Source organism: Polyergus mexicanus, unplaced genomic scaffold (genome assembly GCF_030449975.1).
Source record: "Polyergus mexicanus isolate NDT 795.1 unplaced genomic scaffold, iyPolMexi1.0 SCAF_6, whole genome shotgun sequence".
NCBI lineage: Eukaryota > Metazoa > Arthropoda > Insecta > Hymenoptera > Formicidae > Polyergus > Polyergus mexicanus.
Window position 1 is genome coordinate 9,426,968 of NW_027223326.1, and position 26,570 is coordinate 9,453,537.

The following is a 26,570-nucleotide window of genomic DNA, read 5'->3' on the forward strand; positions in this document are numbered from 1 at the left end:
AAGACGGTCTTGAAATAAAAACCGACTATACGAATACCGGCTATAAACATATAGATTAATATTCAATGCTTTTTCTTTTTTTTTTTCACTAAATTATATGAATTGTAAAATAGAAACTATAAAGATCTGATCATTTGATCTAATTTGATCCGATGATTTTTTCCCGAGTGATATATTATGTTAATCGAATAAAAACATGGAATATATATATATATATATATTTAAAAACTTTAATATTCTTTTGAAGAATTTGAAACTATGTAATACATAGTTATACATATAACTGAATAAAAATCATAAAACAAATATATAAATATTATAATTTGTCATATTTACAGTTACATATTAATGCAATGTCCTAGATCTAGATTATACAGAGCTTAATATTCTCTTTCTCTAGGGAATAATTGTTCTTCAAAAGAACTACAATAATTTCAAGCATGAAACGATTATAACAAAAGTAATTCCAAGACTTAAATAAATAAATAAATAAATGGAAAAAACACATATGTAAAAAGTTTAATCGTTAAAAGTTAAAATTAATCGTTAAATATAGGAAAGAGCGGCAAGAGAGATACACGTTCGAGCGCCTAGATTAGGCAAATTTTACGTTTTACACGCGTTCATCAATGAACGAGCAATATACGAAGATTGAACCGCGCACCGCAGGATGGCGCCTCATTTATGACATGCCTTGCCAGCGCGCCAGCCGCCAGCCGCCGCCAGCCTCGCCGGCCTCGTTCCTGTCGCGCCCTCCCATTGTCGTGACTTCCTTTATTTCTGTTTAAAGATTATCCAATGATTACACCGCGGTTAAATAGAAGATAACAATCCCCTCCCGAACGAACATCACGTAATCTCGGGAGAGCGGGAGAAAGGAAGAGAAAGAGATAAAAAGAATTGCGATACAAGGCCGCGAGAAGATGAGCCGGGGCGGAAGCGTGCGTTGACAGGTGGCGGGAGACGAAAGAAGGAGGAGGACGAGGACGGAGGATTTTGCGCGATATAGACATCGTGGATCGTGGGGCGAGCAGAGCGACGGAGACGGCGGTGGTAGTGGCAGTGGTGCGCGTGAAACGCACGGTCGAGCTTTAGGGAAGGAGAAGGCAAATCGACTACGTTCGCCCGGTAGGGCGGGCGGAGCAGCAGCACAGACGAGAAACTCATCGGCGGCAGCGGAACGTCGGTGTTAAAAGGCGTGGGGACCGTCCATCGCTCGAGCGTGGCCGCGGTTCGAGCTTAGTTAGCAGCGGCAATTTTTCGGGTTTTTTCTCTCCGTCTTTTTTATCACGCTTCGCCTCCCTCTTTCGTACATCTCCACCGCCGGACGACGGAGAAGAGGAGGAAGAAGACGCTGCCGCCGCCGCCGCCGCCGTTGCTCGACAGTGACAAGAAAACTTGCGATCAACGCGGGACGATCCTTATTCGAGCTTACCGAGCCACGACGGTGCGAAGTGACGATATACACGCCTCTCGCGTTATTCGCTCGATCGTAGCGTACTTCATCACGCGAATCGTAACCGCGCGGGAAGCAAGGAAGGAAACCGATCATCGATCGCCAAAGGGAAGTAACGACGATCACGGAAGAACAAGAAGAGCTACCGAGAGGTTGTTACCTCCGCGCTTACTATACATTCTCGAGCGCGGAAGGTGGTGCGTCGCGTACCACGCGTTTATGTGCGCGGTCAGGTGACAGGAGGAGGGACGACGTTAACCGTGTGGTATTGCTGCCGTCGTTGTTGCTGGGAGATTACATAGTCGCCGACGATCCGCTGCCGGCTGTGCGGTGCTCGAAAACCAAGGGTCGAACGGAAGTGGGCAGGCAAGAGGGAGAACGTCGCGGGGGATTGAGGAAGAGGACAAGGAAAAATAACAGGTGGGTGTAAACCGTGTGTAAAACAACACCCGCGTATACCCCGCGGTGTGTGCGGCGTCCGCGAGATACACGGGGAGAGTCGCGTGATCTTGGTTGCACGCGCGCGTGTACCGGCATCCTATGCGCCAAATTTGAGGTTAAGTGACGCACTCGCGATCGATCCGCCCCGTGGAGAGAAACCCCCGAATCAAGAAATGATACCAGGAACGCCCGAAACGGGGAAATCCGCTTTTTCGATCCTTTCGCGATAAACCGTTCGGACCCGTCGGAATTCGAGGAACGTGACCTCGTTTTCGCGACGAACCGCCGCGAATCCTGGCGTTATTGTCCTGGACAACAACGCTCGTCGCCCAAGACCTCTTCTCCCTTCCTAATCAAAAACTTGCCATACGATTTCTAATAATTTACCCGAGTTTTTAAATAATTTATTTATGCGCGTGTATTGTCCCCGTCTATCCATAAAGATAAAAATTATGAATGATCGTGAAAAGATTCGTTAATACATTTGCACGTACAATGAGATTCAAAATTATCGAGATTAATTTATTTCTTTACATATATAAAAAAAATTGTTTTATTCAAATTCATTCTCGCAGTTTTATATATTTCAACGTGTAAGAAAATGTTGCAACGTTATATTTAAAAATACATATTAATGTGTTAATATTGGCCTTTCGTAAATAATATACTTTTGAATAATCTAACAAATATTAGCGCGATGATCATCATTACGCAAAGCGGACCCGCGGAGTTAATGTTTTTCTCAAGGCCAAGAGATGCATACTTTTTCTAACGTTTTCTGAATAACTATGGTTATTACCACATAAAGAAGCAAACAAAGCAATTATTCGCATAGCAAAGATGTATTAATATGTATAAATTCTTTTTTATTTACTTTTTACTTCATTATCCAATCATTCTTTCGTTTGCCTTTGCAATCGACGTAATGATTTATTTAATATATTCGTATAAAACTATATATTAGCATATATGTATATATGTTAACTAATAAATTTTTTATCCTTTTTCGGGGAAAAATAATAATTAGAAATTCATCAGGTTTAATTAATGTGATTGCTGCCAATATATAAATATATATACGTTTTAGGCAAGAAAAATTTATTACTTTCTTTGTAATCGTCGAGTCTCGCTACTGACGATTCGAGTATTCATTTGGTACTTTCTCTCTTACGTTAGGCAGCACGTTTTTGAACCGTTGATTTGTTAACCGCATTGAAAATGAAGGTGCGAGATTGTAATAATGCGGCTTTGCCGCGTTGCCGCAATCACATTAATTAAATCGATGGATTCGAAGTTTTTCCGGAAAAATAATAAAAATAATTTTATATATATATATTAGCTGAAAATATTACCAGTATACTTGTTTAATTTTCTCATTTACGAAAAATAAATCTCTTCTTAATGAGAGATAATTCGCTCGAATAAGAATTTGATATACTCTTTCTGAACTACATTTTTCAAATCACTTGTTGGATATATCGCCTTTATGTTTTAATAGCCAGCATCAAAAACATTAGTCATTAAATAAATGATGACCAAATAGAATTCAACTCCGAGAATAACATTCTATTTTGAAACGTCTGAAAATTGACACTTTACGAATGTAATAATGTCGCATTACATTGTACCATTGTAACTCCATGCGAAACTTTAATGAAAGACACGTGTAAAAAAAAAAAACATTAACGAAAGAGAAAGAGAGAGAGCCTGTATTTTATACAGAACATATATAAATTCAATGCCTCTCGGATTTTGCAATGCTTTTCTATGAAATTTTTTTACAACGTTGTCCATTCTGAAATATGTATGCATATGTATCTCTATGTAGAAGCATCGCTATCTACCTGCAGATTTAGGAGAGAGAGTTCTTACGGTTAACGATAAGTATAAGAAAATTGACGATTATCTTTTTTAGAATCTATATATTTCGCCGTAAAAAGATTTGGCGAGATATAAAATATTCAAATCAACCTTAATGGAACATTAATCCCACGGATGAGTATTGTCCCAATTTCAGCATCGCGACCTACGATACTCTTTCGGGAAGCTATGTAAAATCTGATATCATTTTATTATCTTAGAACCTGTTCAAACTATATCGATGTCTTTTGAAACTGGATATCTGATAAACAATAATTGCCGATTTTCATATAAAACGCGTCGATATTAATAAATGTACCTTATATTTTCGCATCTCTAATTCCTCTATTCAATCGCTTAAAAACTAATTAAATCATGATAAGGCTGTAATTATATGCAGATATACAGCACAATTCTATCTAAAATCAATTTGTTTATTTGTAATATTGGCGCTTTATTAATAATATTGATGCAAAATTTTGCAGGTATTTGTCTTGCATTGCGAAAGATTAAATGATATCTCTCGCGCAGGATTGTTTCCGTTAGTAAATAAATAAATAAATAGTATATGTTAGCATTATTTCCACACAGTTTATTGAAAACGCGACCGTGCTTGCTTCTGCTTTCGGATCCCGCGCAGTGCATCTCTGTTTGTTCGTTATTCAATATTTATGCAAATTCGTTCGAATGGAAATGCCACGAATCTCACACGCACTCTCTTCGTCGGATTAATCGAAACGATCACGAGCGCGGCACGCAAAAACACAAAGCACACCACGTAAATATAGAATGTACACGCTTTCTTTGATCGCTTACTGACGCTAGGCGAATGATAAATGTCTCGTTCCACGATTACATTCGATCCAGAGCTGTATTCTTATAAAATACAAAGTTTAATGCTTCCCGTTTGGACAATGAAATTTTTAGATTTTACAATTAACCGACGAGATTCTAAAAATATCTAACAAAATTTCGATATATATTGTACGTTAAGAGTTGATTGTCGTTTGTGTGTAATTATATATTTATGTAATTATTAGCATTGTATACATTTTTTTACCAATATTATGTGAAATTGAGCAATGAGAAAGATCTTTTCGAAGAATTTGCTTACGAAAGAATTAAGAGAAAGTGTGTCTGCAGTTGACCAGTTGCGTACGTAAGTTTCTAACAATTCGTATGACATTTTTATGAGAACTAATTAAGATAGCTAATTAAAAATTAATCTGTGCCATGAATAGAATTTTTCTTTAAATAAAATCAACGAATAACCATGGAAAAGAATTCTCTCTCTCTCTCTCTACTCTCTACTCTCTCTTTCTTTCGTTCTTTCCGTTATGCAATATCTTGATTAAGAATGCAGGTCTCTTTATTTTCCAAACTTCACGTATTTAATGTCGATAAATAATAAAAAATGGCACGTAGTTATAATAAGCAAATTTTCTATCAAACATAACGTTTTTATGAAATTCACGATCCTCGATTGTAATCGTTGCAAAGGAACGAAATTTTTGAAATTATCGCATTGTCGTGAGCGATAACAAAAATTCATTATAATTATTTAAAAAGTGTACGAGAGATTTATGATGATTAGCACAATCCACACGTAGCCTTGTTTTTAATTGCTGCACGAATTTCAACATTATCCCTGCGATAAAAAAGAAAACGTTAAAACAGTAATTATCTCTTTCTTCTTATTATTATTTAATCCCGATCGTATGTCGTTAGTATAGTTGGCTATAAATAAACTGTAATGGCAAGCGAATACAACTTTATACTTACATACATCGTGAACTACGTAAGTACAATAATAAAATTACATTTATTTTTCAAATCCATAAAGCACAAATCGTCGACTTCTCAGCTAAATTCCCGCTCTATAATCGTAAAGATATATTCGATAATTTCTCCGCTTTCTTGTTTTCATTGTAATTCTCAATTCACGAGATACTATTTGTGATATACATATGTATGAAAAACCTCTCTCTCTCTCTCTCTCTCCTTTAAGTTTTAATAAATTCAATTTTATATATATATATATATACACACACACATATATATATATATATATGTACTAAGTAATCATAGTAATATGTTTTGCATTAATAATATATAATACATTATTAATTGATTTATTATTTATTAATATATTTAACTTGTTGACAATTGCAAAGTTGATAGTGATTATTAAAATGTATGTTGAATATTTATCAGCCTAATCCACGATTTCTAATATAATATTGATAATAAAAAAACATAATATTAAAATTAATTTAATACGAAATACCGCATTACATAAATTAATATCGAAATTTTAATCAAATGTTACGTTCAATTTGATTTAGCGATACGTAATTTTGTGAATTCATGAATGACATTCACAACGGCAAATTTGATAAAAAAATTGAATTGATAATATTTCACCAATAACATATTACGAATCATAAACAATCAATCTTATTTAATCATTCTGCAAAGTTTCAATTTTCTTAAGCCAATATGTATCTTTTTGCGACGCGTATCTTTTGAGATCGATCTTTTTCCTTGCAGAAGTTTAATCGATTGTTACAGATTTTTATAACTTTTACAACATTCAAAAGACAAATTTCTTTTTAAAATGATGATTACTTGAAATTAAATACAGAATAAAATTCTGTTTTCTTCTAAATTTAATCAACAGAATACTGTTTAGCATATAATTAGAACGCTTTTGACATCTCAGCTAAAGAATAAATTTATATTACAAATTGATCAAAGTATACCAAATTAATCAAACTTAACCTTTTCTAGAATTACTACAAATCGCAAACGTTGTACCAATGTAATATAGATTTTTTTTTTTTCCAATTTTTGCGCTTACATATCTTATATGAGAACGATTCATGAAACATTCATTTTTTTATGGAATATTAGCTAAGGGGAAGATTACATCGCGTTTTTAAAACACTTATCTTATTATTTAAAAATTTAAATATTACATATATATAAAACGGGTCAGCTTGACCATAGAAAAAATTACGCATGCGATGTACAAATGTATCGTTTTCTACATAAATGCCATAATAGCTTGCTTGCACAACACGATCTATTAAAATATTGAATAGTCTTATACGATGAAATCGTTTCTTTACCTATGTTTAAAGTATACTATGAAATACATGCAACAATAATCTACAAGTTTATATTAGCGACTGATTAGCGACTGCAATCTGATAAAGATACTATGTTATGCTGAATTTTATGTAGATATAAAAATAGATAAATAGAAAATAAATATTGAAAGAAACAAATATTACTATTAAAATTCTATGTTATTTTTACGAACGTTTTGACATATTAATGATTTAACATATTGGAATACATAAACAGAATAATTTATATGCATAATTTATAAAATGTCAAGACACGTTACTTATTAATCAGTAGATACGTGTAACTAAAAATCCAGATAGATTATTATAATAATCTATATATATCTAATATAATAATCCATAATATATATAATCTTGCGGAAATTTCGATCTTTCTTGCATAAAAGCATTGCTTTCATAAATATTTATCGTAGATACAGTTTATATGTGTGTTAGTATCAAACTGAAAATGTAAAAATGCGCACAAGAAATATTATTTCGAAAATATCTCGTTAAGAAATTGAAACCACGGATGAAAAATATTTGTATTTCTACAAATGCAGATAATATCCGGGTATGTACACATAAAAAATTAATATAGTATACTGTTTTGTAACGAGATTAAGTTAACAGAAAAGCAAGCATAATTTTTAATTTCTCTCTATTTTTTTTTATTATTATTATTATTATTATTATTACACATATAAATCAATTGATCAAAAAACATTGTGTATACGCATCAACTCTATGAGATAATATTCAGATTTTCTATATAAAAATTCACAGCAGCAATTTTTCTTTTATATCTCTCTATCTGCAAAATGTTAAAATTTTCAATATTAAAAAATTTTATTATTCCTAGTTACGATACAACACGCGCTACTCGAAATTCATTATCGCACGACTAACAATGGCTCGTTCTACTTATCAGCAGCGATATAAACGTGGTCAGTTTGACGTTTCACGAGCATGTATTTAAGCTATACTTCTAATAAATCAATTTTGCATACAAATCACAAACACTGTATCAATGCAATATAGATCTCTTTTTTGTGGTATTCAATATTTGCGTTTACATATCTTATATAAGAACGATTCATGAAATATTAATTTTTTTATGGAATATTAAGGAGAAGATTTTATCGTGTTTTTTTAAAGCAACTTTTAAACATTACGTATGTGCACAGTATAATTTTAATGTGTTTTACTTCATAAACTTATGAATAATGTATAATTTCCAGTTTTATTCTTTGCTAATCGATAATTAATATTCTTTGCTTTCTAATAATATAATATACCGACCAAAACAAATGTATCATAATAATAATATCTGGATTTTTTTGTTGTTGTTGTAGTTGATGATGATTTAATGTTTTCCAGGTATATTCCTATCTGCTTTGTTATATTGTCTTTTTTTTTTTTTTTTCATATATTACATCAGAATATTATTGCAGAACAGTTGTTAAAAACATGTACAATAAAGCGCATAGCATATAGGATCCGGTCGACTAGATATCTATAATCAAACATAGTGCTTACATCCTCCCATTTAACTATATATTACGCTACTGTCTGGTGCAATTGATTCTGACGCGTTCGTAATCGTATGTTTAGTAACTTTCTCGCGGCACACTTCGGCGCGGTGCCAAAGTTGGTCTCTCTCGTGTCACTCTCGTATCTATCCCCTTTTTCTCCTCTTACTTTTTTTTTTTTTTTTTCCCCCTCCCGAAGACCTGCTGTTGACATCTACTCAACTGCATGTCTACGTAAGATGCGTAATTGACTGAGGAAGCTATATCCTGAGAGAGAGAGAGAGAGAGAGAGAGAGAGAGAGAGAGGGAGAAATTTATCCGACTCAATAAGTCGCGGCTAGATCACGACTTCTCTTTCTTTTAGCACACTGACATGCCTTGTCGCGTGCGATCGTGCATTGTCCCTCTTAATCATTCAACGGCATATAGAGCAGAGAGAAAAAATGAGACTCGATGTGAAATCCCGATAGAAAAAATTCGATTTGAGCCAAACTGGTAAATAGTATATAAATATTCGTATCGATGTGTACGATTGCTTTTGATTGTCAAATCTCTTCGATGATAAGCTCTAACTTGGAGAAATATTTATCCTAATACAATTTTGTTTCATTCTACATTTTCTACTTAAATTAGTTTTCTATAAAAGAATCTCTAAATTGGATCGCGCGAAATAAAAACGTTACTGCATCTACAAAATAAATAAGTCGCATCGTGTTTTTATTAAAAAGACACGTGCACACTAAGTTAGAAACATTATATATATTGACTACGTCCACGACATACAAGGCGATAATTTATTCGCGGCACAATGTATAAAGTCAAAGTCAACGTCGTCTTTACACCGTTTAAACAATCACTGAACAATATCTGATTCGTATGCACTAAGTGCACTTATCAAATATGAACTAACTACGTGACCATACGTACGTCGTATTCAATTTAATACGATCAACACGCGTAAAAACGCTTACATAGATATATGTATAGTCATTCGTACTTCAAACTACGCCTACCTTCCTTACATCGCGATTAGAGCTCACTATGTCAATGGCAGCGACGTTCAATGATTGTTGTCTTGCGGTAAAAAGACCCGACGAAATGTTAACTCGAGCTCGACATTCTATCTTGAATGACCGTTATTCGACCCACTAATGAGTAGAGCATTCCACCGATATTTGACGTACAAATTTAGCACGAGGCACACGTGATGATATATAAAAAAAATCGTATGTATGCGTGTTTGTTTGTGTACGCGTCCATATATCAAGTAAGACCCAATTGCCATCTTAGGAATTACTAAATTGATACAGATAAAATTTATAATAATTTTTGTGTTAATTTTTGATATTATGATATTATTTTCACATGCATGCTTTGTTTTCATTATTGTATAAAATTAATCAAAAAATATTCTCTAATAATTTCAAGATTAAATTAGAAATTAAATGATTAATTTTCATTTATGGATAAATTTACATAATTTTGACAAAGAATCTTGAAATTATTAGAGAATATTTTTTGATTAATTTTTAATGCCGATTTATTTCAAAATCAAATATAATGAAATGGGAATAAATTATTACGTAAATAGGATATGCGTTGAAAGCTTCCCTTTTTTCATCACGACATAAATATTAGTTGTGAAAATATGCATATTAAAATATATATATCGCAATTTTAACGTGTCATTGAATAAAAATCTATAAAAGTAATGACTGATTTCTTGACGAAATCTTTTTCTTTCCATTTCTTTACGAGGGATTCTTGCTAATAAAACAATAAAAAATATGTATCGTTACACTTTTAAGGAACCTATGACCGAAAGTAACATAAATATAAATCGTGAGAAGGGAGAGTTAAGAAACATGTATAAATACTGAATATAACTTATATATATTTCATTTTGAGAATATTCGATTTCGTTTTTCAAGTACAAACAAATTACTATATTAATAATTTATTTTGCTTTCAGATTTTCTCCAAGATGACGAGCGCAGTAACAAATCTGGTGCATAGTTATAGGGACCTCATGGACAATCAGTCCGGTAAGTCTCTTTCTCTGAAATGTTTTAATTATATTAAAGCTTCTTCTCTTCACAAAGTTCTCCGAAATCTCACTACTTCTATCTCTTTTAACAATCCGTGATAACTTTAAATCTCCAGATATATTTCTAGCTTCTTTTCCTTGAGAACATCGCCCGATATTGCTAAATTATTAAAAAGAAGGAATATCAGCGCAACATCATAACCGATATCTTTGAAAGAACTCGAGCAGAACATGAGTATATCGTCTTAAATGTGTTACGTACACTTAAAGGCACATATATCGCAAATTTATGTCACGTGCTAAAAACTTCTTGAATCACAAAATCGAATGATATAAGATCTGTTCGTGTCACTTTTATGAGACTTGTTAAACTTATGAAATTGAAAAATAGTTTTTTCGTATATTTTTTATCACATTCCGTTTTAACACATCATGAATGGGCCATGTAATTTTGTAAAAATATCGATATGACATGATGTTTACATATTGATATATTCTTTCGTGGATCTTTAAATAATGTTCAGTTGAGAATTTGATTAATATATCGGTCCGATCCATAATGTGTTAATGAACGAAAAAGGAAAGAAATTGCATTTCTCATTCGCGAGATTTCCAATCGAAAGACTGAAAAAATATGAGAGAAGTATGCAAATTTATTCAAATGCTGTGTTCCAGAGAATGATGTGAAGCTTCTTTCGCCGGAAATCTCGCGTATTATATCTCTTGTATTATAATTGAAATATTTCAACAGTCTCGAGAGTCTGTTTACCGCGCGTATTTTCACGATGACGATAAATCTTCCTCGCCCTACCCTTGCAAATTCTTTTTAGCGCGACACGAGTCAATATTGTGACATAATGCTACCAAGTGAGCTCGTTGAAGTTTGGAGTTATTCACAAAGCAAAAATTGCTAATACTAAATAGGCTCTCAGAAATAGTTATAAATATTATACAATACACATATAAAGTTTAAGTCTTGCTGGTACTATACGCAGCGCAGCAATGGAATTGTAATATTAATTATTTTAAATTTAAAATATATATATGTATGTATATAACAAAGTTTAAAATAATTGATATTTCCAAAAATGATTATTGCGCGCAATGGAATTTTTCATTCGATCTTTAAATAGGTAATAAAAAACATCATATATAATTTCCGGGAAAAAATATTTTCTTTAAAAAAATGCAAATTCTTTTCTAAAATATTTGATAAATAAAAATGCAATTTTATTAAGATTATTTTACTTGCCTCTTACAATTATATATTAAGATTAAAGTGATTCGTGGAATGTAAGTTTTTGTCAACTTTTATGAAAATTCTGCTTACCTCGTAGTTGTTTCGCTTAATGCCTCCTTTTTCGCCTTTTCTTCTCTTGTTCGTTCTTTACTGCTTCCTAATGGCTCTCACAAGTCACTCACGAAAATACGGTTAATTACGATCGCACGCACTAGAATACGATAATCGCGTGCCACTTTGTACAGCACTCTCAATATTATCTCACACATATATAATAAAATACATATTTAAGGGTAATTCTATTATCTCGTTATATCGCAAATGATTATAAATATACGAGTTGGAATTAATAAAGATAAGTATCCCCATAAAATGAGACATCTGAAAATAAGTCGTCGTTTTGTTGATTGCTCACGTGATAGATCTCGATCGTCCAAGTCGCGTAAAATAGACGTCTTACCAAACCATGGATGTTTAAACGCTGAATTTTTGCTACGTATTTACGAAATATCAAAAATATTTACCGAAAAAGTTGAAGATGAAATTTGGCAACTTTACTGTGATTTTACCGCGCAATATAAGTCGAGTTAATCGCCGTTTAAAAGGTTATAATTGCGGGAACGAATTACTCACACTATTTGGTAATCGCTAATTATAATAATGATCGCGTTTTTGACATCTCCCGATACTTGTCAAGATTATACAATATTTCGAGAGATAATACGACATACGGAAATGTCTGACTACCTTCTCGCTCGAAAGTCGAATGACAATAAGACGACCATATGTAAAAAGAGTAGCAGTTTGGGGTAATACATCCCAAATTCCACAACATTTTTTGCGACGTATATTTACTATTTACACCTGCGGTCTTGTTGTCATTTAATCAGTATTGATATAATGGAGATAATAGATAACAACAGATGATAATAGATAGTATATCGTATATACGGAAAGGCTCACACCACTACATCAGCGTTCGGATGTCACCGCGCAAATGACAAGACCGCACGCGTAAACAATAGCGCTCTATACGTCGCAAAGAATGTTGTGGAATTTGGAATGTATTACCTACTATTTACATAGTCAGGCGCTTCTCGTGTGTCAAGTATTATCCCTCGAATAATCTTGATAAATATCAGGAGATATGAAACGCGAACATTATTATTATAAATAGCGATTACCAAATCGTGTGAGTAATCCATTTTCGCAATTATAACTTTTTAAGCAGCGATTAATTCGATTTGTATTGCACAATGAAGTCACAGTAAAGTTGGCAAATTTTATTTTAAATTTTTTTAATAAATGTTTTTGATCTTTATTAAATACGTAGCAAAAATTCAGCGTTTAAACATCGATTATTTGTTAAGATGCCTATTTTATTGTGATTTGTACGATCGAGATCTGTCATGTGAACGGTCAACAAAACGATGACATATTTTCAGATACCATTTTCCGCGGATTTTTATCTTTACTTTCAATTCGTATATTTATAATCATTTAAGATATAATAAAGAGATAGTAGAATTCTTCTTAAATGTGTATTTTGTTAACAACAAAAGTAACATTGCCGCGGCGAGTGATACGTGAATTTGCAATATTGCACGATTTTGAAATTTCGAGCAAACTGTACATAATTTTAGCGTTGTTCTCCCATAATATAATAAAGCGTAATGTGTGATTAATATCGGGAGCGTTGCGCAAAGTAGCACACGATCGTCGCATTCTGATGTATGCGATTATAATTAACCGTGTTTTTATGAGTCCTTGTGATCAATGTGAAGAAATGGCAAGAATGAAGGAGGAAAAAGCCCAGATCGGACAACGGCGGAACTGCGACGTAAGCAAAATTTATAACTTATTTATTATTTGTGAAATTATTTCTCGTTTATCGTCACAATGATATAATGATGCATTTTACATTATTATGTAATATAATGCATATAAAGAATAGCTAGATTTTACTGTAAAACTTTTAAAAAAGTTCTGATAAAATATTTATAATAATAATATTTATTTGTCTATAGCATTCCTCGACATTTAAAAATTTTTAATTCCTTAGATTACCTAAATAAAACTTCGATTTTTATTTACCACATATTTTATAAAAAAGTTTATATCTTTTTTGTTTATATAATGTTTTTATTAATAGTTTATTTAAAAATTGTATAAAAAATTCCATTGCGAGGAATATGTAATTATTTTTGAATATTAACTATTTTGATCTCTATTTATGGATCATTGTATATTAGTTACAATTGTATTTTACATTTATTATGTATATTATTCTCTTTAAATTATATATATATATACATATATATTAAAAAGATACAAACTTTTTTATGAAATATATGATAAATAGAAAAATCTTATTTTTATTTAAATTATCTAAAGAATTATAAATCTTCAAATGTGTTGGAATACTATATACAAATATATATATTTATATATATATAAATAACCAATTTGTAGCCATTTCGTAAATCTAGAGTTAGTAGTTAGTAGTTAACGGAATTTATAAAGTTTTGCTCTAAGAAATTGTTTAGTTTTAATGAGATTGTCAGACATTCCGTTTTTTCTCCAGTAATCTATTCAAAAGTCTTGACCAGAATTTCCAGATGCGCATCATTTATCAATGGTTTCTATACCTTTCCGATACCTCGCGTGACATTCTTATAAAAATTATTAAAAGATTAATGCTGAATTTCACGACAAATACATACACACGTGTACATACATCATGTATATGCCTATTCTAAAGAGAATTGAATTTATTTGACGTAAGTGGACATTCGTCAATGGCATCAATGCAGCGTTTGATACGGGGTAAGATCGGTGTTATCTTTAATTGGGGCATGACGGTAGCAAGTAAATTGGTGCACAGTCGTTTGATGTTTCGCCGTGTCTTGAAATCGATGAAGGTATCGGCATCGTTGGTGCAGGGCGAACGATATATATATATTCTTTTTCTTTATCTTTTTTTACCGTTGCAACGTAAACTTTCGTGTCTAGCGCGGAAAACAGAGCCGACGAAGCGGCGTCGAAGTGGCGGTTCGTATTTTTTTTCATTAATCATAGGTCGTACAGACATAAAGGCGCCCGTGTCGTGCCTGACCGTGACGATAAACGCCCTCGTTGCGTTGCTGATTTCATCAATCTTCGTAAAAATATTACGTAACGCTTGCGTGTGAATGTAAGAATAGACGAAATTCGATGTCATATTGCCCGTTGCCTAGCATTTCGCTTTGTCATTATAGTTGCATACCTCGTACATATTTCGTACATACCTCATCTGTTTACACCCACTTTCCTTTCCAATACTTAACCGGCATGTACTTGTGACATCAATCGCGCGCGCCTCTTTTTGTTATCGATTCATGACTCCCTGTTATATGCAAACCCGATTTTTTTACATCGATATAAATGTAATCTCTTTCCCGTCGGAATTATATATATATATATATATATATACAGGTGGTCAACATTTATATCCGCGAACTAGATGGTCAAATTAATTCATTAGTCAACAATAACGTGAGCTATTGAAGTTGAAGCGTATAAAGAGTGTGGCGTGTAATATCGACGACAGACCGCGCCGCATCGTCAGCTCGTAATCGAGTCGTCGATCAATCGTGTTGTGACCGAGAATCGAAGTCTTTCGCTGAGAATGTTGAAAAAAAAAAGCAGAAAAAGAGAGAGGGAAAAAAATCGTTCCGTGTATCAGTCTCGTATCTGTTAGGTCGTATGAACGCGAGGGTAATTTACCGGAAGGCGACTCTGCTCGCTCATTCGCGCCTCGTGCACGCACTCGGGCCTCTTTCTGCTTTCTCTTCGTCGCCGAGGGTGGATAGAAAAATGACGATGGCGTTACTAGGGTGCTCGCGGAAGAACGAACATATTGCTGCTTCGCTCGGGATAAATAATCCTTTCTTTTTCTCTCTCTCTCTCTCTCTCTCTTCTTTTTTTACACCAGCACGCATTTAAAAATTCTCTTGAGAAATAAATATGCAACGACAGTTGATACGACTTGATCGTTTGCTAAATTTTATTACAACATATTGGCAGCTTCTAATGTGAATTTATCGATGATGATGTAATAGATTTCTGCTACACAGCATTTCCTACCGTCAGTCTTGAACTTCGACCCCGTTACAGGTGCACGTCGTATAATTGCGTAATGCGAGGACGACTTTTAAATCGTGCTCACGTGTGCTCCACTTTCCAATACGCATACGATATACATACATTATGAAATGACAATTGTCTTCGCGAGACGGAATGTCAATTTGCTCTTTTACTCTTTCCGATCATCCCTAAAATCTCGCTCATTTCCTTTAAATGATTTCACGCACACTCCTCATGGATTCCTACTTCACATTCGTGATTGTTTCTTATTATATATCTTATTATCTTTTTTGTTCTTAAAAAAAAATATTTTTTTTTTTTTTTTATTTCCAGATCCCAGGGTAAGCGATTGGGTAATGATGAGCAGCCCCTTCCCAACCCTGGCGATATGCCTGTCGTACGCTTACTTTAGCAAAGTTCTGGGACCGAAGTTGATGGAAAACAGAAAGCCTTTCGATTTTCGCGGAATCCTCATAATGTATAACCTCATACAAACTATCTTCTCCGCTTGGATATTCTACGAGGTTTGTTTTTCTTTTTTTTTTTATGTATCTTTATATCATTTAATTTTATTAACGCGTTCCTAATGAAGAATTCCAAGCTACGCTCTATTGTAATTTATAAAGGGATACGAAAAATGAGAAAATTCGAAATCAAATAACAAAATCGAATTAGATTCCGAATTTCGTAATTTCAATATATCTGTTCCAAAATATAACATAGATTTTAGTAATCGATTATCTCAAAGAGAATTTTTTATCTTTATTAATGGGACATTTTGGCGAAATAATAATGTGTTTCTGCTTATCAAAACAATTACGATCTATGATTATTTGCGTTGAAAAAACAAATTGATAAGATACAGTGTTCGCTTTATGAATACATAATTACAACGATTTGTTTTTTGCGCGTCAATAGACAAGAAACTGCTTTCAATTATTCCTCCCTCCCGCGTATCTTTTCAACATAATCAATTACCTCGGCCCAAGCAAGTAATAACTATACGGTTCCTTAAAGGTAGATCACTTTAGAGGGAAACCACGATCTCTCCCGAGAGTTAAAATGATTCTTCACAGAAAAACTTTACTCCGTCCACTTATAATAATTGCCACTTTGAGATATATTGAGATAAGTCACTTTTGAAGCATCAAATAAATTTCTTTTACATAATTAATATTTTCTATTTCTTAATTCATTCACATTTACAAATGCTTAAATCAGAAAATGACATAAAACAATGCCATATATTTCGATAATATCTGAGCGATTATCGTGAACTCTATAAATTTATATCTAGATTGCGAATGAAATTTTGTTGTCGTCTTTGTGTGAATCTTGGAATAATATGGCAATAGAATTCAGTTAGAAATACGATCAATTCGCGATATCGATCGTTCGTCGGACGAAATTCCATATGCCGAAATGTAAAATTACATGTGGAATATGTATATTTCGCTTTATCACGGACGATAATTAATATTTATATTAATTTATATTAATTAATATTTATATTACGCACATATATTATATAATTAAATGTACATATCAATAAGTACGCCTACGCACGAATTTGATTACACTTGCGTATTTTAGTAACCGGGTCACTTTTTTGTAATGGAGGATATCGTGCCCTACTTTATACAAACGTCAAACTTTTAAAAGTAACTCGTTTGTTATCGCGTTCCGCAATAAATTTGCGTCAACAGAGATAATGTTACGCCTAAAAAATAGATCATTTTTAAGAATGATTTAAGAGAATAGATAAGATTTATAAATTTTTGGAACTCTTAATTAATGTCTTATTGATAAAATTTATACAAGGATTTAAATAAAAAATTATTGGTCGACATATTACATAAATTTAAAATAATTGTAATATAATTGTAATATACTTAATATACATTTATAATATTTAAATATAACTCCAAGAATTAAAATCTATCATTTCCAAACAAATGATATCAGGAAACGCTATAAAATAGAATAAAATTGCAAATAATTTTATTGTTTTTTTAACCCAGAAAATATTAGAACAAATAATAAAAGTCATAAATTGTTTACATTATCAGCTGAAAGTTACAGCTGACACATCAGTGAAAAGATTATATTATATTATATTTATTTTATATTATATTGTATTTATAAATTATATTATATCTGTTTCATTTTTTATATATGTATATATATCTTATTTTCTATTCGGTGTGAGCCGATATTTAAAGAAATTCGTATTTGGGCTCATATTTAATATTGCGTACGGCTATCGCGATACAGTTACGCGCATATGAATGCATCATCAATGTCACGCGAAAGTAACCAGAATTTTGTCACGTCGAAAAAGATCATAGCAATGATCAAAATAGTTTGCACTGCAAATAAATATTAAAAAGAAAAAAAATTATTACAAAACACACACTATAATACATGCCATATAATAATTATGCGAAAATAATTAAATCTGCCATTTGTTTCCGCTTGTAATTAAAATTTCTTCATTTCTTTTTAATTTATGCATCTAGCGAAATTTGAAGTTTATTATTCTAAACTATGGAAAAATAACTTTTTAGAATTAGTTTAGAATGTAGGACTGGACTTCTGAACGATGCTACTTCATATTTAGAAATTGTTTATCGTAGATCCTAGAAGAAAGTCCAGCTATTTTCCGTTCAAATAAAGGTTGCCGCTTCCCTCAGTCAATTCCTCCTGATACGAGTCAATCTTACTAACAGATTCTCTAATTTATTTACGATAACATACGTTCGTAATCCTTTTGAAGTAACATACGGTAACTCATCTTGTCGACTCTAAATATAGAACTTCATTGAATTTAAATGAAATCTTTAAACACACGCGTAGAATCTTTACGACATCAATCCGCTTATATAAAGTTTTTTTAAACTTAATTAAAGTATATAAAAAGTAGCCATTTTAAATAACCTGTTTAATTAAAAAAAGAATTCCGCTCAATAGAAGAGTTCCGAAGTAAATATCATGTTATTTGTTTTTCACTTTTATGCTAATACATCATGATGATAATGTCAAAATGTATGAATTAAATATATATTAATAATCGACAAAAAATGTATACGTATATATAATTTTATACTTGAAGATTTTATAAAAAATCAGCATCGTTTTTTATCGCCGTTCACATTTAGACATTCGATGTATGTATAATAAAAAGATATAATAAATTCGATGTATAATAAACAATTTCGCGGTTTTGTAATAATATGAATGGAACAAGCAAAATATTGAGTTGAATAAATGAAAAATTAATAATTTTGTTTATAAATGGATTGTAAAATCGATTAAAAATGGATTGTAACTCGATGCGATTAATACTATAATACGAATCGCTATGGACGCGAACAGGGAGTGTAAAACTAATTTACTCTGCAAATATAATGACCGTCTTTTCGACGCGCAACAGATTATAACAGTACTGCAACTGTTGAATATAATTGAAGCCACTTAGCGAATTAATTTCACATTTTCAACTACTCCTTGAACATCCGACACTTTTCGACCACGCAAAACAATCCTTAAATTCAAGTGAATTAAATTTAAGCAAACAGTTAACGCACTTTACTATACGCTTGTCTGCATCATTCGTGTTTTTGTTTTTCGTATGTTTTAATACGATATCAAGAAACATGAAAATACATTTGTTATTCGTCAATCAAAAAAAAATGAAATCACATAAGAAACTTTCTGATTTTGACGAGTCAGATTTTTTTATTTTCATAATTTACGCAAAAATAAATAAAAGATTCGGTTATTGTTACAAAATATATCTTGAACAATATAATCAAACGATTTGAACGATTTGATGTTCAGTATTTGATGAGCGGTTGGGCGAAAGGCTACAGTATCCGATGCCAGCCGGTGGATTATTCGTCCAGTCCGATAGCCCTTAGAATGGCGAGAACCTGCTGGTGGTATTACTTTAGCAAATTCACCGAGTTTTTCGATACGGTGAGTATCAATTTTTATTTCATTTATCGATATCGACTAGATTATGTGAAACGAATGTAAAAACACGCGAGAATTTTATATTTAATCAATTAATTTATAAGTTCAGCATTTTTGAATTTTAGATATTTGTTGGAAATTCTTCAAATAATTTGTAGAAAAATAACTTCGTTTCTCTCTAAAAGAGTTATTATTGCGATACTACTGTTTATCGCGTGATTTGTAAATTTGTTATATTTATAGTCTACCGAAACGCAAAACTTTTTAAAAACTTTGAATTGAAAAATATTTGTTACAGAATTAAGAAGAAAATAAATTGTTAGAGAAATACGTTTAATCACAGTTATCGAAATAGCGAAAAAAAAAAGAATTTAATTAATCGAAATCTTGCATATTTTTTTAGCTATTCTTTATTCTGAGGAAAAAGAATCAACACGTTTCAACGCTTCATGTAATTCATCATGGGATAATGCCCTTCTCCGTATGGATGGGGGTGAAATTCGCACCGGGCGGTCATAGCACTTTCTTCGCCCTCCTAAACACTTTTGTACACATTGTGATGTACTTTTATTACATGGTAGCCGCAATGGGACCACAGTTCCAAAAGTATATTTGGTGGAAAAAGTACCTTACTAGCATGCAAATGGTAAGTTTAGCATCACCTCGCGTTATTACGAATTTAGAAATGACAATTGCAGCGATCATGAAACCATAATTATAATGTGTTGTGTATACTTTATGCGAAATTTACTTCACAAATAGCATTTTATTTGATATTTCGCCAGTAATTGAATACCTCCGACTATTTTTTAAGTATATACTACAAAAAGTCATTCAATTTTATTTCAAAAGTATCTCTAAAAACTATAATATCTAAAGAAAAAATATAGTATCATATTTAAGTATATATACTTTTAATCGCTTCTTCAAATATATACAGTAATTAATAGCAGGAATTGAAGAGTGGTTTCAGTGGATACCAGTTTAAAAAATGTGTACTAGTAAAAAAAATATAACTCTTAATCATAAGAATAATTGCTCTCTGGGATCTAATAAAATTAATCAAATAAATGAAATTGACAAAAAATGGAATAAAATGAATCACTGACTGAGTTCTTAATTTAAAATCCTATTCGCTCTATAATTCTATTTCATCAGCGCAGTATTATTACTGTTTTCTTTAATATTTAAAACGTTACATATTCAATATATATAACATTTTGGTTTCCCCATTGAAATAGCGTAAATTTTATACAATATAATTTCTATAATCGTTTTTACAGTTACTTACCTAACTGCTTGTCCGGATTACAGGTTCAATTCGTGTTGATCATGTTCCATCAGTTCCAATTGCTCTTCACCGAGTGCGATTATCCGCGAAGTTTCATGATCTGGATCGGTCTGCACGGTGTTCTATTCCTCGGACTGTTCTCGGACTTTTACAAAACGAAATATGCGGGTCCCGTGAGCAAAAGCTCCGCAAGAAGAATGTATAATGGTACGTCTGGTGGAGGTTGTATGCCGATTCTGGACGAGAACGGCAGCGCGACGCACAACGGCGTGTCTTCGTACGCCACGATCTACAACAAGGAATACAATAGCTGTTATAGCAATGGCACGAACAATGGTTATGTCGCCAACAATAACATCACAGATAAAAAGCTCGCTTAGGACACATTGCGGCCTCACTAGAACATTTTAGTCGGTGTGCCAGTCATCTGCTCGTCTCATCGTACCGTTTGTCTATCATGAAAAATTATCTCGCAACATGCCTACGAATCTACACGTAAAACTACGGAACCAAATTAAGCTCATGTGTAAAGAGGACGAAGAGACGATGTGATTTTCGGACAAAAGAGCAGACGTGTATAAAGCAAGATATCTTGTTAAATATTCTGCGTTGTTAGCAGAGCAGAAGTTGTGTTCACTAACATAGTGTCATCGACAAGACGGCTGTTACGACGTCCGTATTTAAAAAAAAAAAAGAAAAGAAAAAAACGCGATCAAACTGATCACTAGAAAAAGATGCGCAATTTTTATTTTCGAGTAAATTACGTAAAACGTAGGTGACCTTTAAATTAGAATCTTGTAATTACCTTTAAATTAAAGCTTTGTCATTATCTTATTTATATTATTAATGATTTTCATTATCATTACTGTTAATGTCATCGCAGATGTTATAATCTGTGATGACATCATCGAAAATCATTAACAATATATATAAGATAATTAGCGAAGAGAAGAAATTACTTTATGATTTCCATATTTGGTGTTACAAAATTATGCTGCAATTTTTAAATTACAGATGATTTAACTAAACTAATTAAAGAAAGATCAGATTTGCTACAATATAAAAATAATGCGAGAGCAAGCTGGATAAAGCACACATACGACGAAGAATGCAGAGCATTCATCATCGATAATTGAATTATCGATGAGAACGTGTTCGCTACGCGTGCATTTTTTGCTAGTTGTATACATGTCGAATACAAATATGAATGTTGTTTAGTTGTACGTAATTTTTTCAAGTCAGTTTCCATTGAGACATACTGCTGGAACTAAATCCTTTCGCCTTACCGTTATCATCTATTTTGTTCCTTCTCTTCCCCCTCTCCCTCTCTCTTTCTACAGTCCTGATTGTGTTCAAAACTTTTTAATATTCTTAAAAATGTATAAAATTAAATTTTATACAGATCAATTTGTCCAAAATATTATATGGCAGAATTGGCTATATTATTACGTTGGCAATCGTTAATAATTTGTAAAGTTCTTTTTTCTCTTTCAGGAATTTATTAATTTTGAAAAATTGATGCCTTCTGTTTTTTTCTGATAATCAAGTTCTAATTCAAGTTTCTCAGAATAATTATATATGTCATGCTTTTCGAACGCGGTAGACGACTTGTGATCGTAAATTTACTTCATATTTGCCTTAGACTTTTCATTTAAGATTTCTAGCTATATGTTAAAAAAATATTATTTATATTTATATCTTATGTAACATGAAATTTTAATGTAATAATTTATTCAAAACAATTTTATATGTACGTGAGCAATTCATATTTTTTATTGATAATTGTTTCACAATAAAGCTTCATGGAAACGTTATACATTATTAGCGACATGTGCCAACTTTATCAACTAAGCACATATAACTTTCTGTGTTTATTATTAATTCATTATGTAGCTTGATTCTACCATTGATGGTGCGATAATATTTGCGATATAAATTACCGAAAAAGATTTATTCGTTTCTTTGGTCTTCAATACGAGTGGCTTTAATAAACCGCACTGCGGCTCTGTATCACTGTGCACAACAGAACACGAACGCTTTAATCGATCGAAAACAGTATACGATATTCAAGTCGCGAAAGTCACGAAGCTCTATTGTCGTAGAATCAAGCTTTAAGCGAGCACGCACTGAGTAATGAGCCTTTCTTACACGCAGTCCATAAGTTTGATCACAACGGACGGTCGTAGAACAAGTCATACGAATGCGAATGTGTCTCAAAATGTATACACATACGCAAATAATAATATATTCGGCGGAAAGGGCAAATGTTTAGAGATCATAATAGTTGCACTATAAGATTAATATATTTGTACACTTCCTATTTTTATGAATATATTATTTATGATCTAAACACGCATAATAAAAATCTTTAATGATAAAACGTTTCTGTCGATTGTAATAAACTCAACCGCCTATTTTTACAGGCGGATAAAATAGCTCTATCGAACGAGAGTGAGATCTAAACGTAGAATAGTCTTACATCGTATCGTCATAATGAGCTCCTTTATGAAAGTATACGTACAATTGAGATGAGGCTTAGCGATGATTAGCGGGACAAACCAGAAACGAGTATATCGTCGAAAAGCGTTCGTGCATTTTTCATTTATGCAGATAACGAGTTCTATGTTTGTGATGCAGCCTCTTTCTCTTAAATGCAATGCTCTTCAATTATAGTCGCACGCGAGAGCACATTCTCGAAATATTTGTTCAAGTTTAAATTTTCTATGTATATTTTTGTCACACTTTCATAACGCCAGTATGTGTGTGCAAGATTTCGACATTGTAATATCGTAATGCACTATTGTATAAAAGAGATATTTTGCACACACACATACACACATAATAGCTAATTTCTTAAATATTTTTTTATTTATACCAAGAAAGCAAATTAATAATTAAAAATCTATTATTTTCTAATAAAATAGAAAAATGATATTTAATATATTAATTAACTATTTCCAAGAATATCTAAAGTTACTATCCGATCTTTCGTTTCTTTTAAAATTGATTGTTTTGAATATTTCCTCTAAGATTGTTAAAGATTACAATTAAGTTTCATCTTTTGTTATCGAATATCTCTCTTCTATATTATTTACTAATTTTTATGAAATATTTAAATCTTATACAATTCATTTATGTAAAATATGACAAACTATCAGAAAATTGCGGAAAATGATGTGTATAATGACGCTTGATTATAGGCTTGCATAGTTCACTTGTGTAAATCCGGGTATAATTGCAAAAATATGTTGAAATTATATTGAACGTATATTTCCATAGATCGTTATATGTATACTAGGGTAAATTTTTTATGCACGAACACAATAACTTAGATTTTCGATCTGTTGCAATACATTCTCGGGAATTACAATTGACATTACAGATTTTGCATCGTACAAATTTGATTATTTATTATATGTATAACGAACATGTACTTAGCTTTGTTGCCCCTGTTTAGCATAAGCATAAGCATAAGAGAATAACTATTATAATGAAGGGCAAATGGCAAAACGCATACGCATAATCTAAAAAACTGCCATAATTGAATGACAGAGTGTGAACAAAATTTCATATGAATGGGAAAAGGGCGAGAATTAAAAGCGGAACATAAATTAAAAGAAATATTTAGTCAGCTCTTGAGTGTTCAAGAAGATAGATTTTGTGCGTGGGTATCTTACACACAATACTGCGATATATATATAAAAAAGTTGAACTAATTAATAGTTAGATCTATTGTTATGCATTATCACAGTCTTATTTAATTTGTGATACTATGGTATTATGAACACAGCATAATATATATAATGTGCTAATTAGCACATTTAAGAAAAAGACATTTTGGCGAGATAGCATCACACAACAAAGCAGCTTTTGTTAGCGAGTCGTAAATTACTTTTTATGAATATCATGATCCATAGCCATTTTTTAGCCGTTTTTAAAGAATACTATATCTGCAACTGTCTTACATATGTCAATGAAATACCTTATATTGATTGACGAAACGTGGAATGTAAACAATCGAAAGATCGCGTTAAATCTTTGTTCCTCACCAGGTAACTAAATAAATAGAAAAACTTTGCTGACAAGACAAGTAGAAGCTTCCGATCTTTTTGTATTAATATGAACGCGATATTTTTTCTACGAAGATATCGTTGCTACTGCATTTTTTATTTCATTGTGTTTTATCAATTTAAGCAAAGATTCTTTTTATGCATCGAACGCACAATACTTTTATACGAAAAACTACGTCAATTTTAATGTCTACGGTTTTGCAAGACAATTTTAATCCTTTATAAATCTATGTAATTTTTTCTATAGAAAAAGTGACTAACGATGAATTAGCGCAGTAAAGATTAATACATTGACTTTCTTATATTTCCAACAATACTTTAATATGTGTATCGTGTTTTTTTTGTTTTTTTGTTTTTTTTTTAATTCAAAAAATTTATATTATTCCTTTAAAAAATTAAAACTTAAATTTTTCGTAAATTAAAGATTAACGAAAGAAACGTGCTAAAAAACATCGCAAAGATATCTTCTGGACGTTTTTGTGTCATACAATAGATTCTGCGCCAATTGCAAACAGCTATATAAAATTGCATGACACAGTGCTAAATAATAAAACGATACTTTACGTGTTCATAGAAGGATAATCTGCGCATATTATTATTATGTAATACGTCATGTGTCACAATTTCATATTCACTGGACGCACTTGAAAGATTTAAAGAAAGCGCGAAAGAGAGGGCTGCGAAAAAGCGTCATGTACCTAACGTTACGAACTCTGTAATGATTCTCATTATATTTTTGTACATAATTGGGAAGAATTTTACGAGAGAATAAAGCGATTAAATGAAACTAACTCGACTTGGCGTATTCGAAAACCATGAAAATTAATGATTCACTTATAGAGAGAGAGAGAGAGAGGTAAAAAAAGATATCTAACTTGGAATATATAACTTGGTAGGGAGATAAACAGATAAATTGCTCGATTTTATATATTAATTTCATGTAATTTTTATATAATTTCTGTATAATTTTGAGAAATTTACAAGAATTGAAAAATGTAAATTAATACGTATAAGTATAAATATACGTATTTGTAATTCATTTAATTTGTGTGAAAAATCTAAATATACATGATTTCACAATCTTGAATTTTCTCCAATCTTTTATAAAATCTTTGTTTGTATGCTTATTAAAGTTTAGAAAAATGCTGTGAGATATTATTAAACATGTTTTGTCTGAATATCGCGAAAATATGAAAGTCTCGATTCTTCGAAAAACATGATTAATATCTAATACATTTATCAAGCGCTATTCACATATTACAAAACGATACGTACCTGGTAACGATCGCAAATAATTCGCATCCACTGCATTTGCATCCTCTTATGCGAAGAGATAACGCGAAATACGCGAAGTGGATTTCGATCCACTCTGCATACGCAATAACGAATCATCGAATTGGCG

At 31.9% G+C, this 26,570-nt stretch overlaps 1 protein-coding gene and 1 long non-coding RNA gene across 2 annotated transcripts in view; one reads left to right on the plus strand and one right to left on the minus strand.

The window, feature by feature from the left end:
• LOC138934251 (uncharacterized) overlaps positions 1-12,032 on the minus strand; it is a 35,916-nt gene extending 23,884 nt beyond the window's left edge. Inside the window, exon 1 of the long non-coding RNA XR_011447105.1 lies at positions 11,798-12,032. This is a non-coding gene — a long non-coding RNA (uncharacterized lncRNA). The remainder of the gene's footprint in view (positions 1-11,797) is intronic.
• On the plus strand, positions 1,034-26,057 carry LOC138934242 (very long chain fatty acid elongase AAEL008004). The gene is made up of 6 exons (XM_070297785.1): positions 1,034-1,876; positions 10,393-10,465; positions 16,166-16,356; positions 19,673-19,810; positions 20,211-20,453; positions 21,122-26,057. Exons 2-6 carry the CDS (start codon positions 10,405-10,407, stop codon positions 21,476-21,478), a joined length of 990 nt encoding a protein of 329 aa, XP_070153886.1. The 5' UTR covers positions 1,034-1,876; positions 10,393-10,404; the 3' UTR covers positions 21,479-26,057.
• Positions 26,058-26,570: the final 513 nt, after the last annotated feature.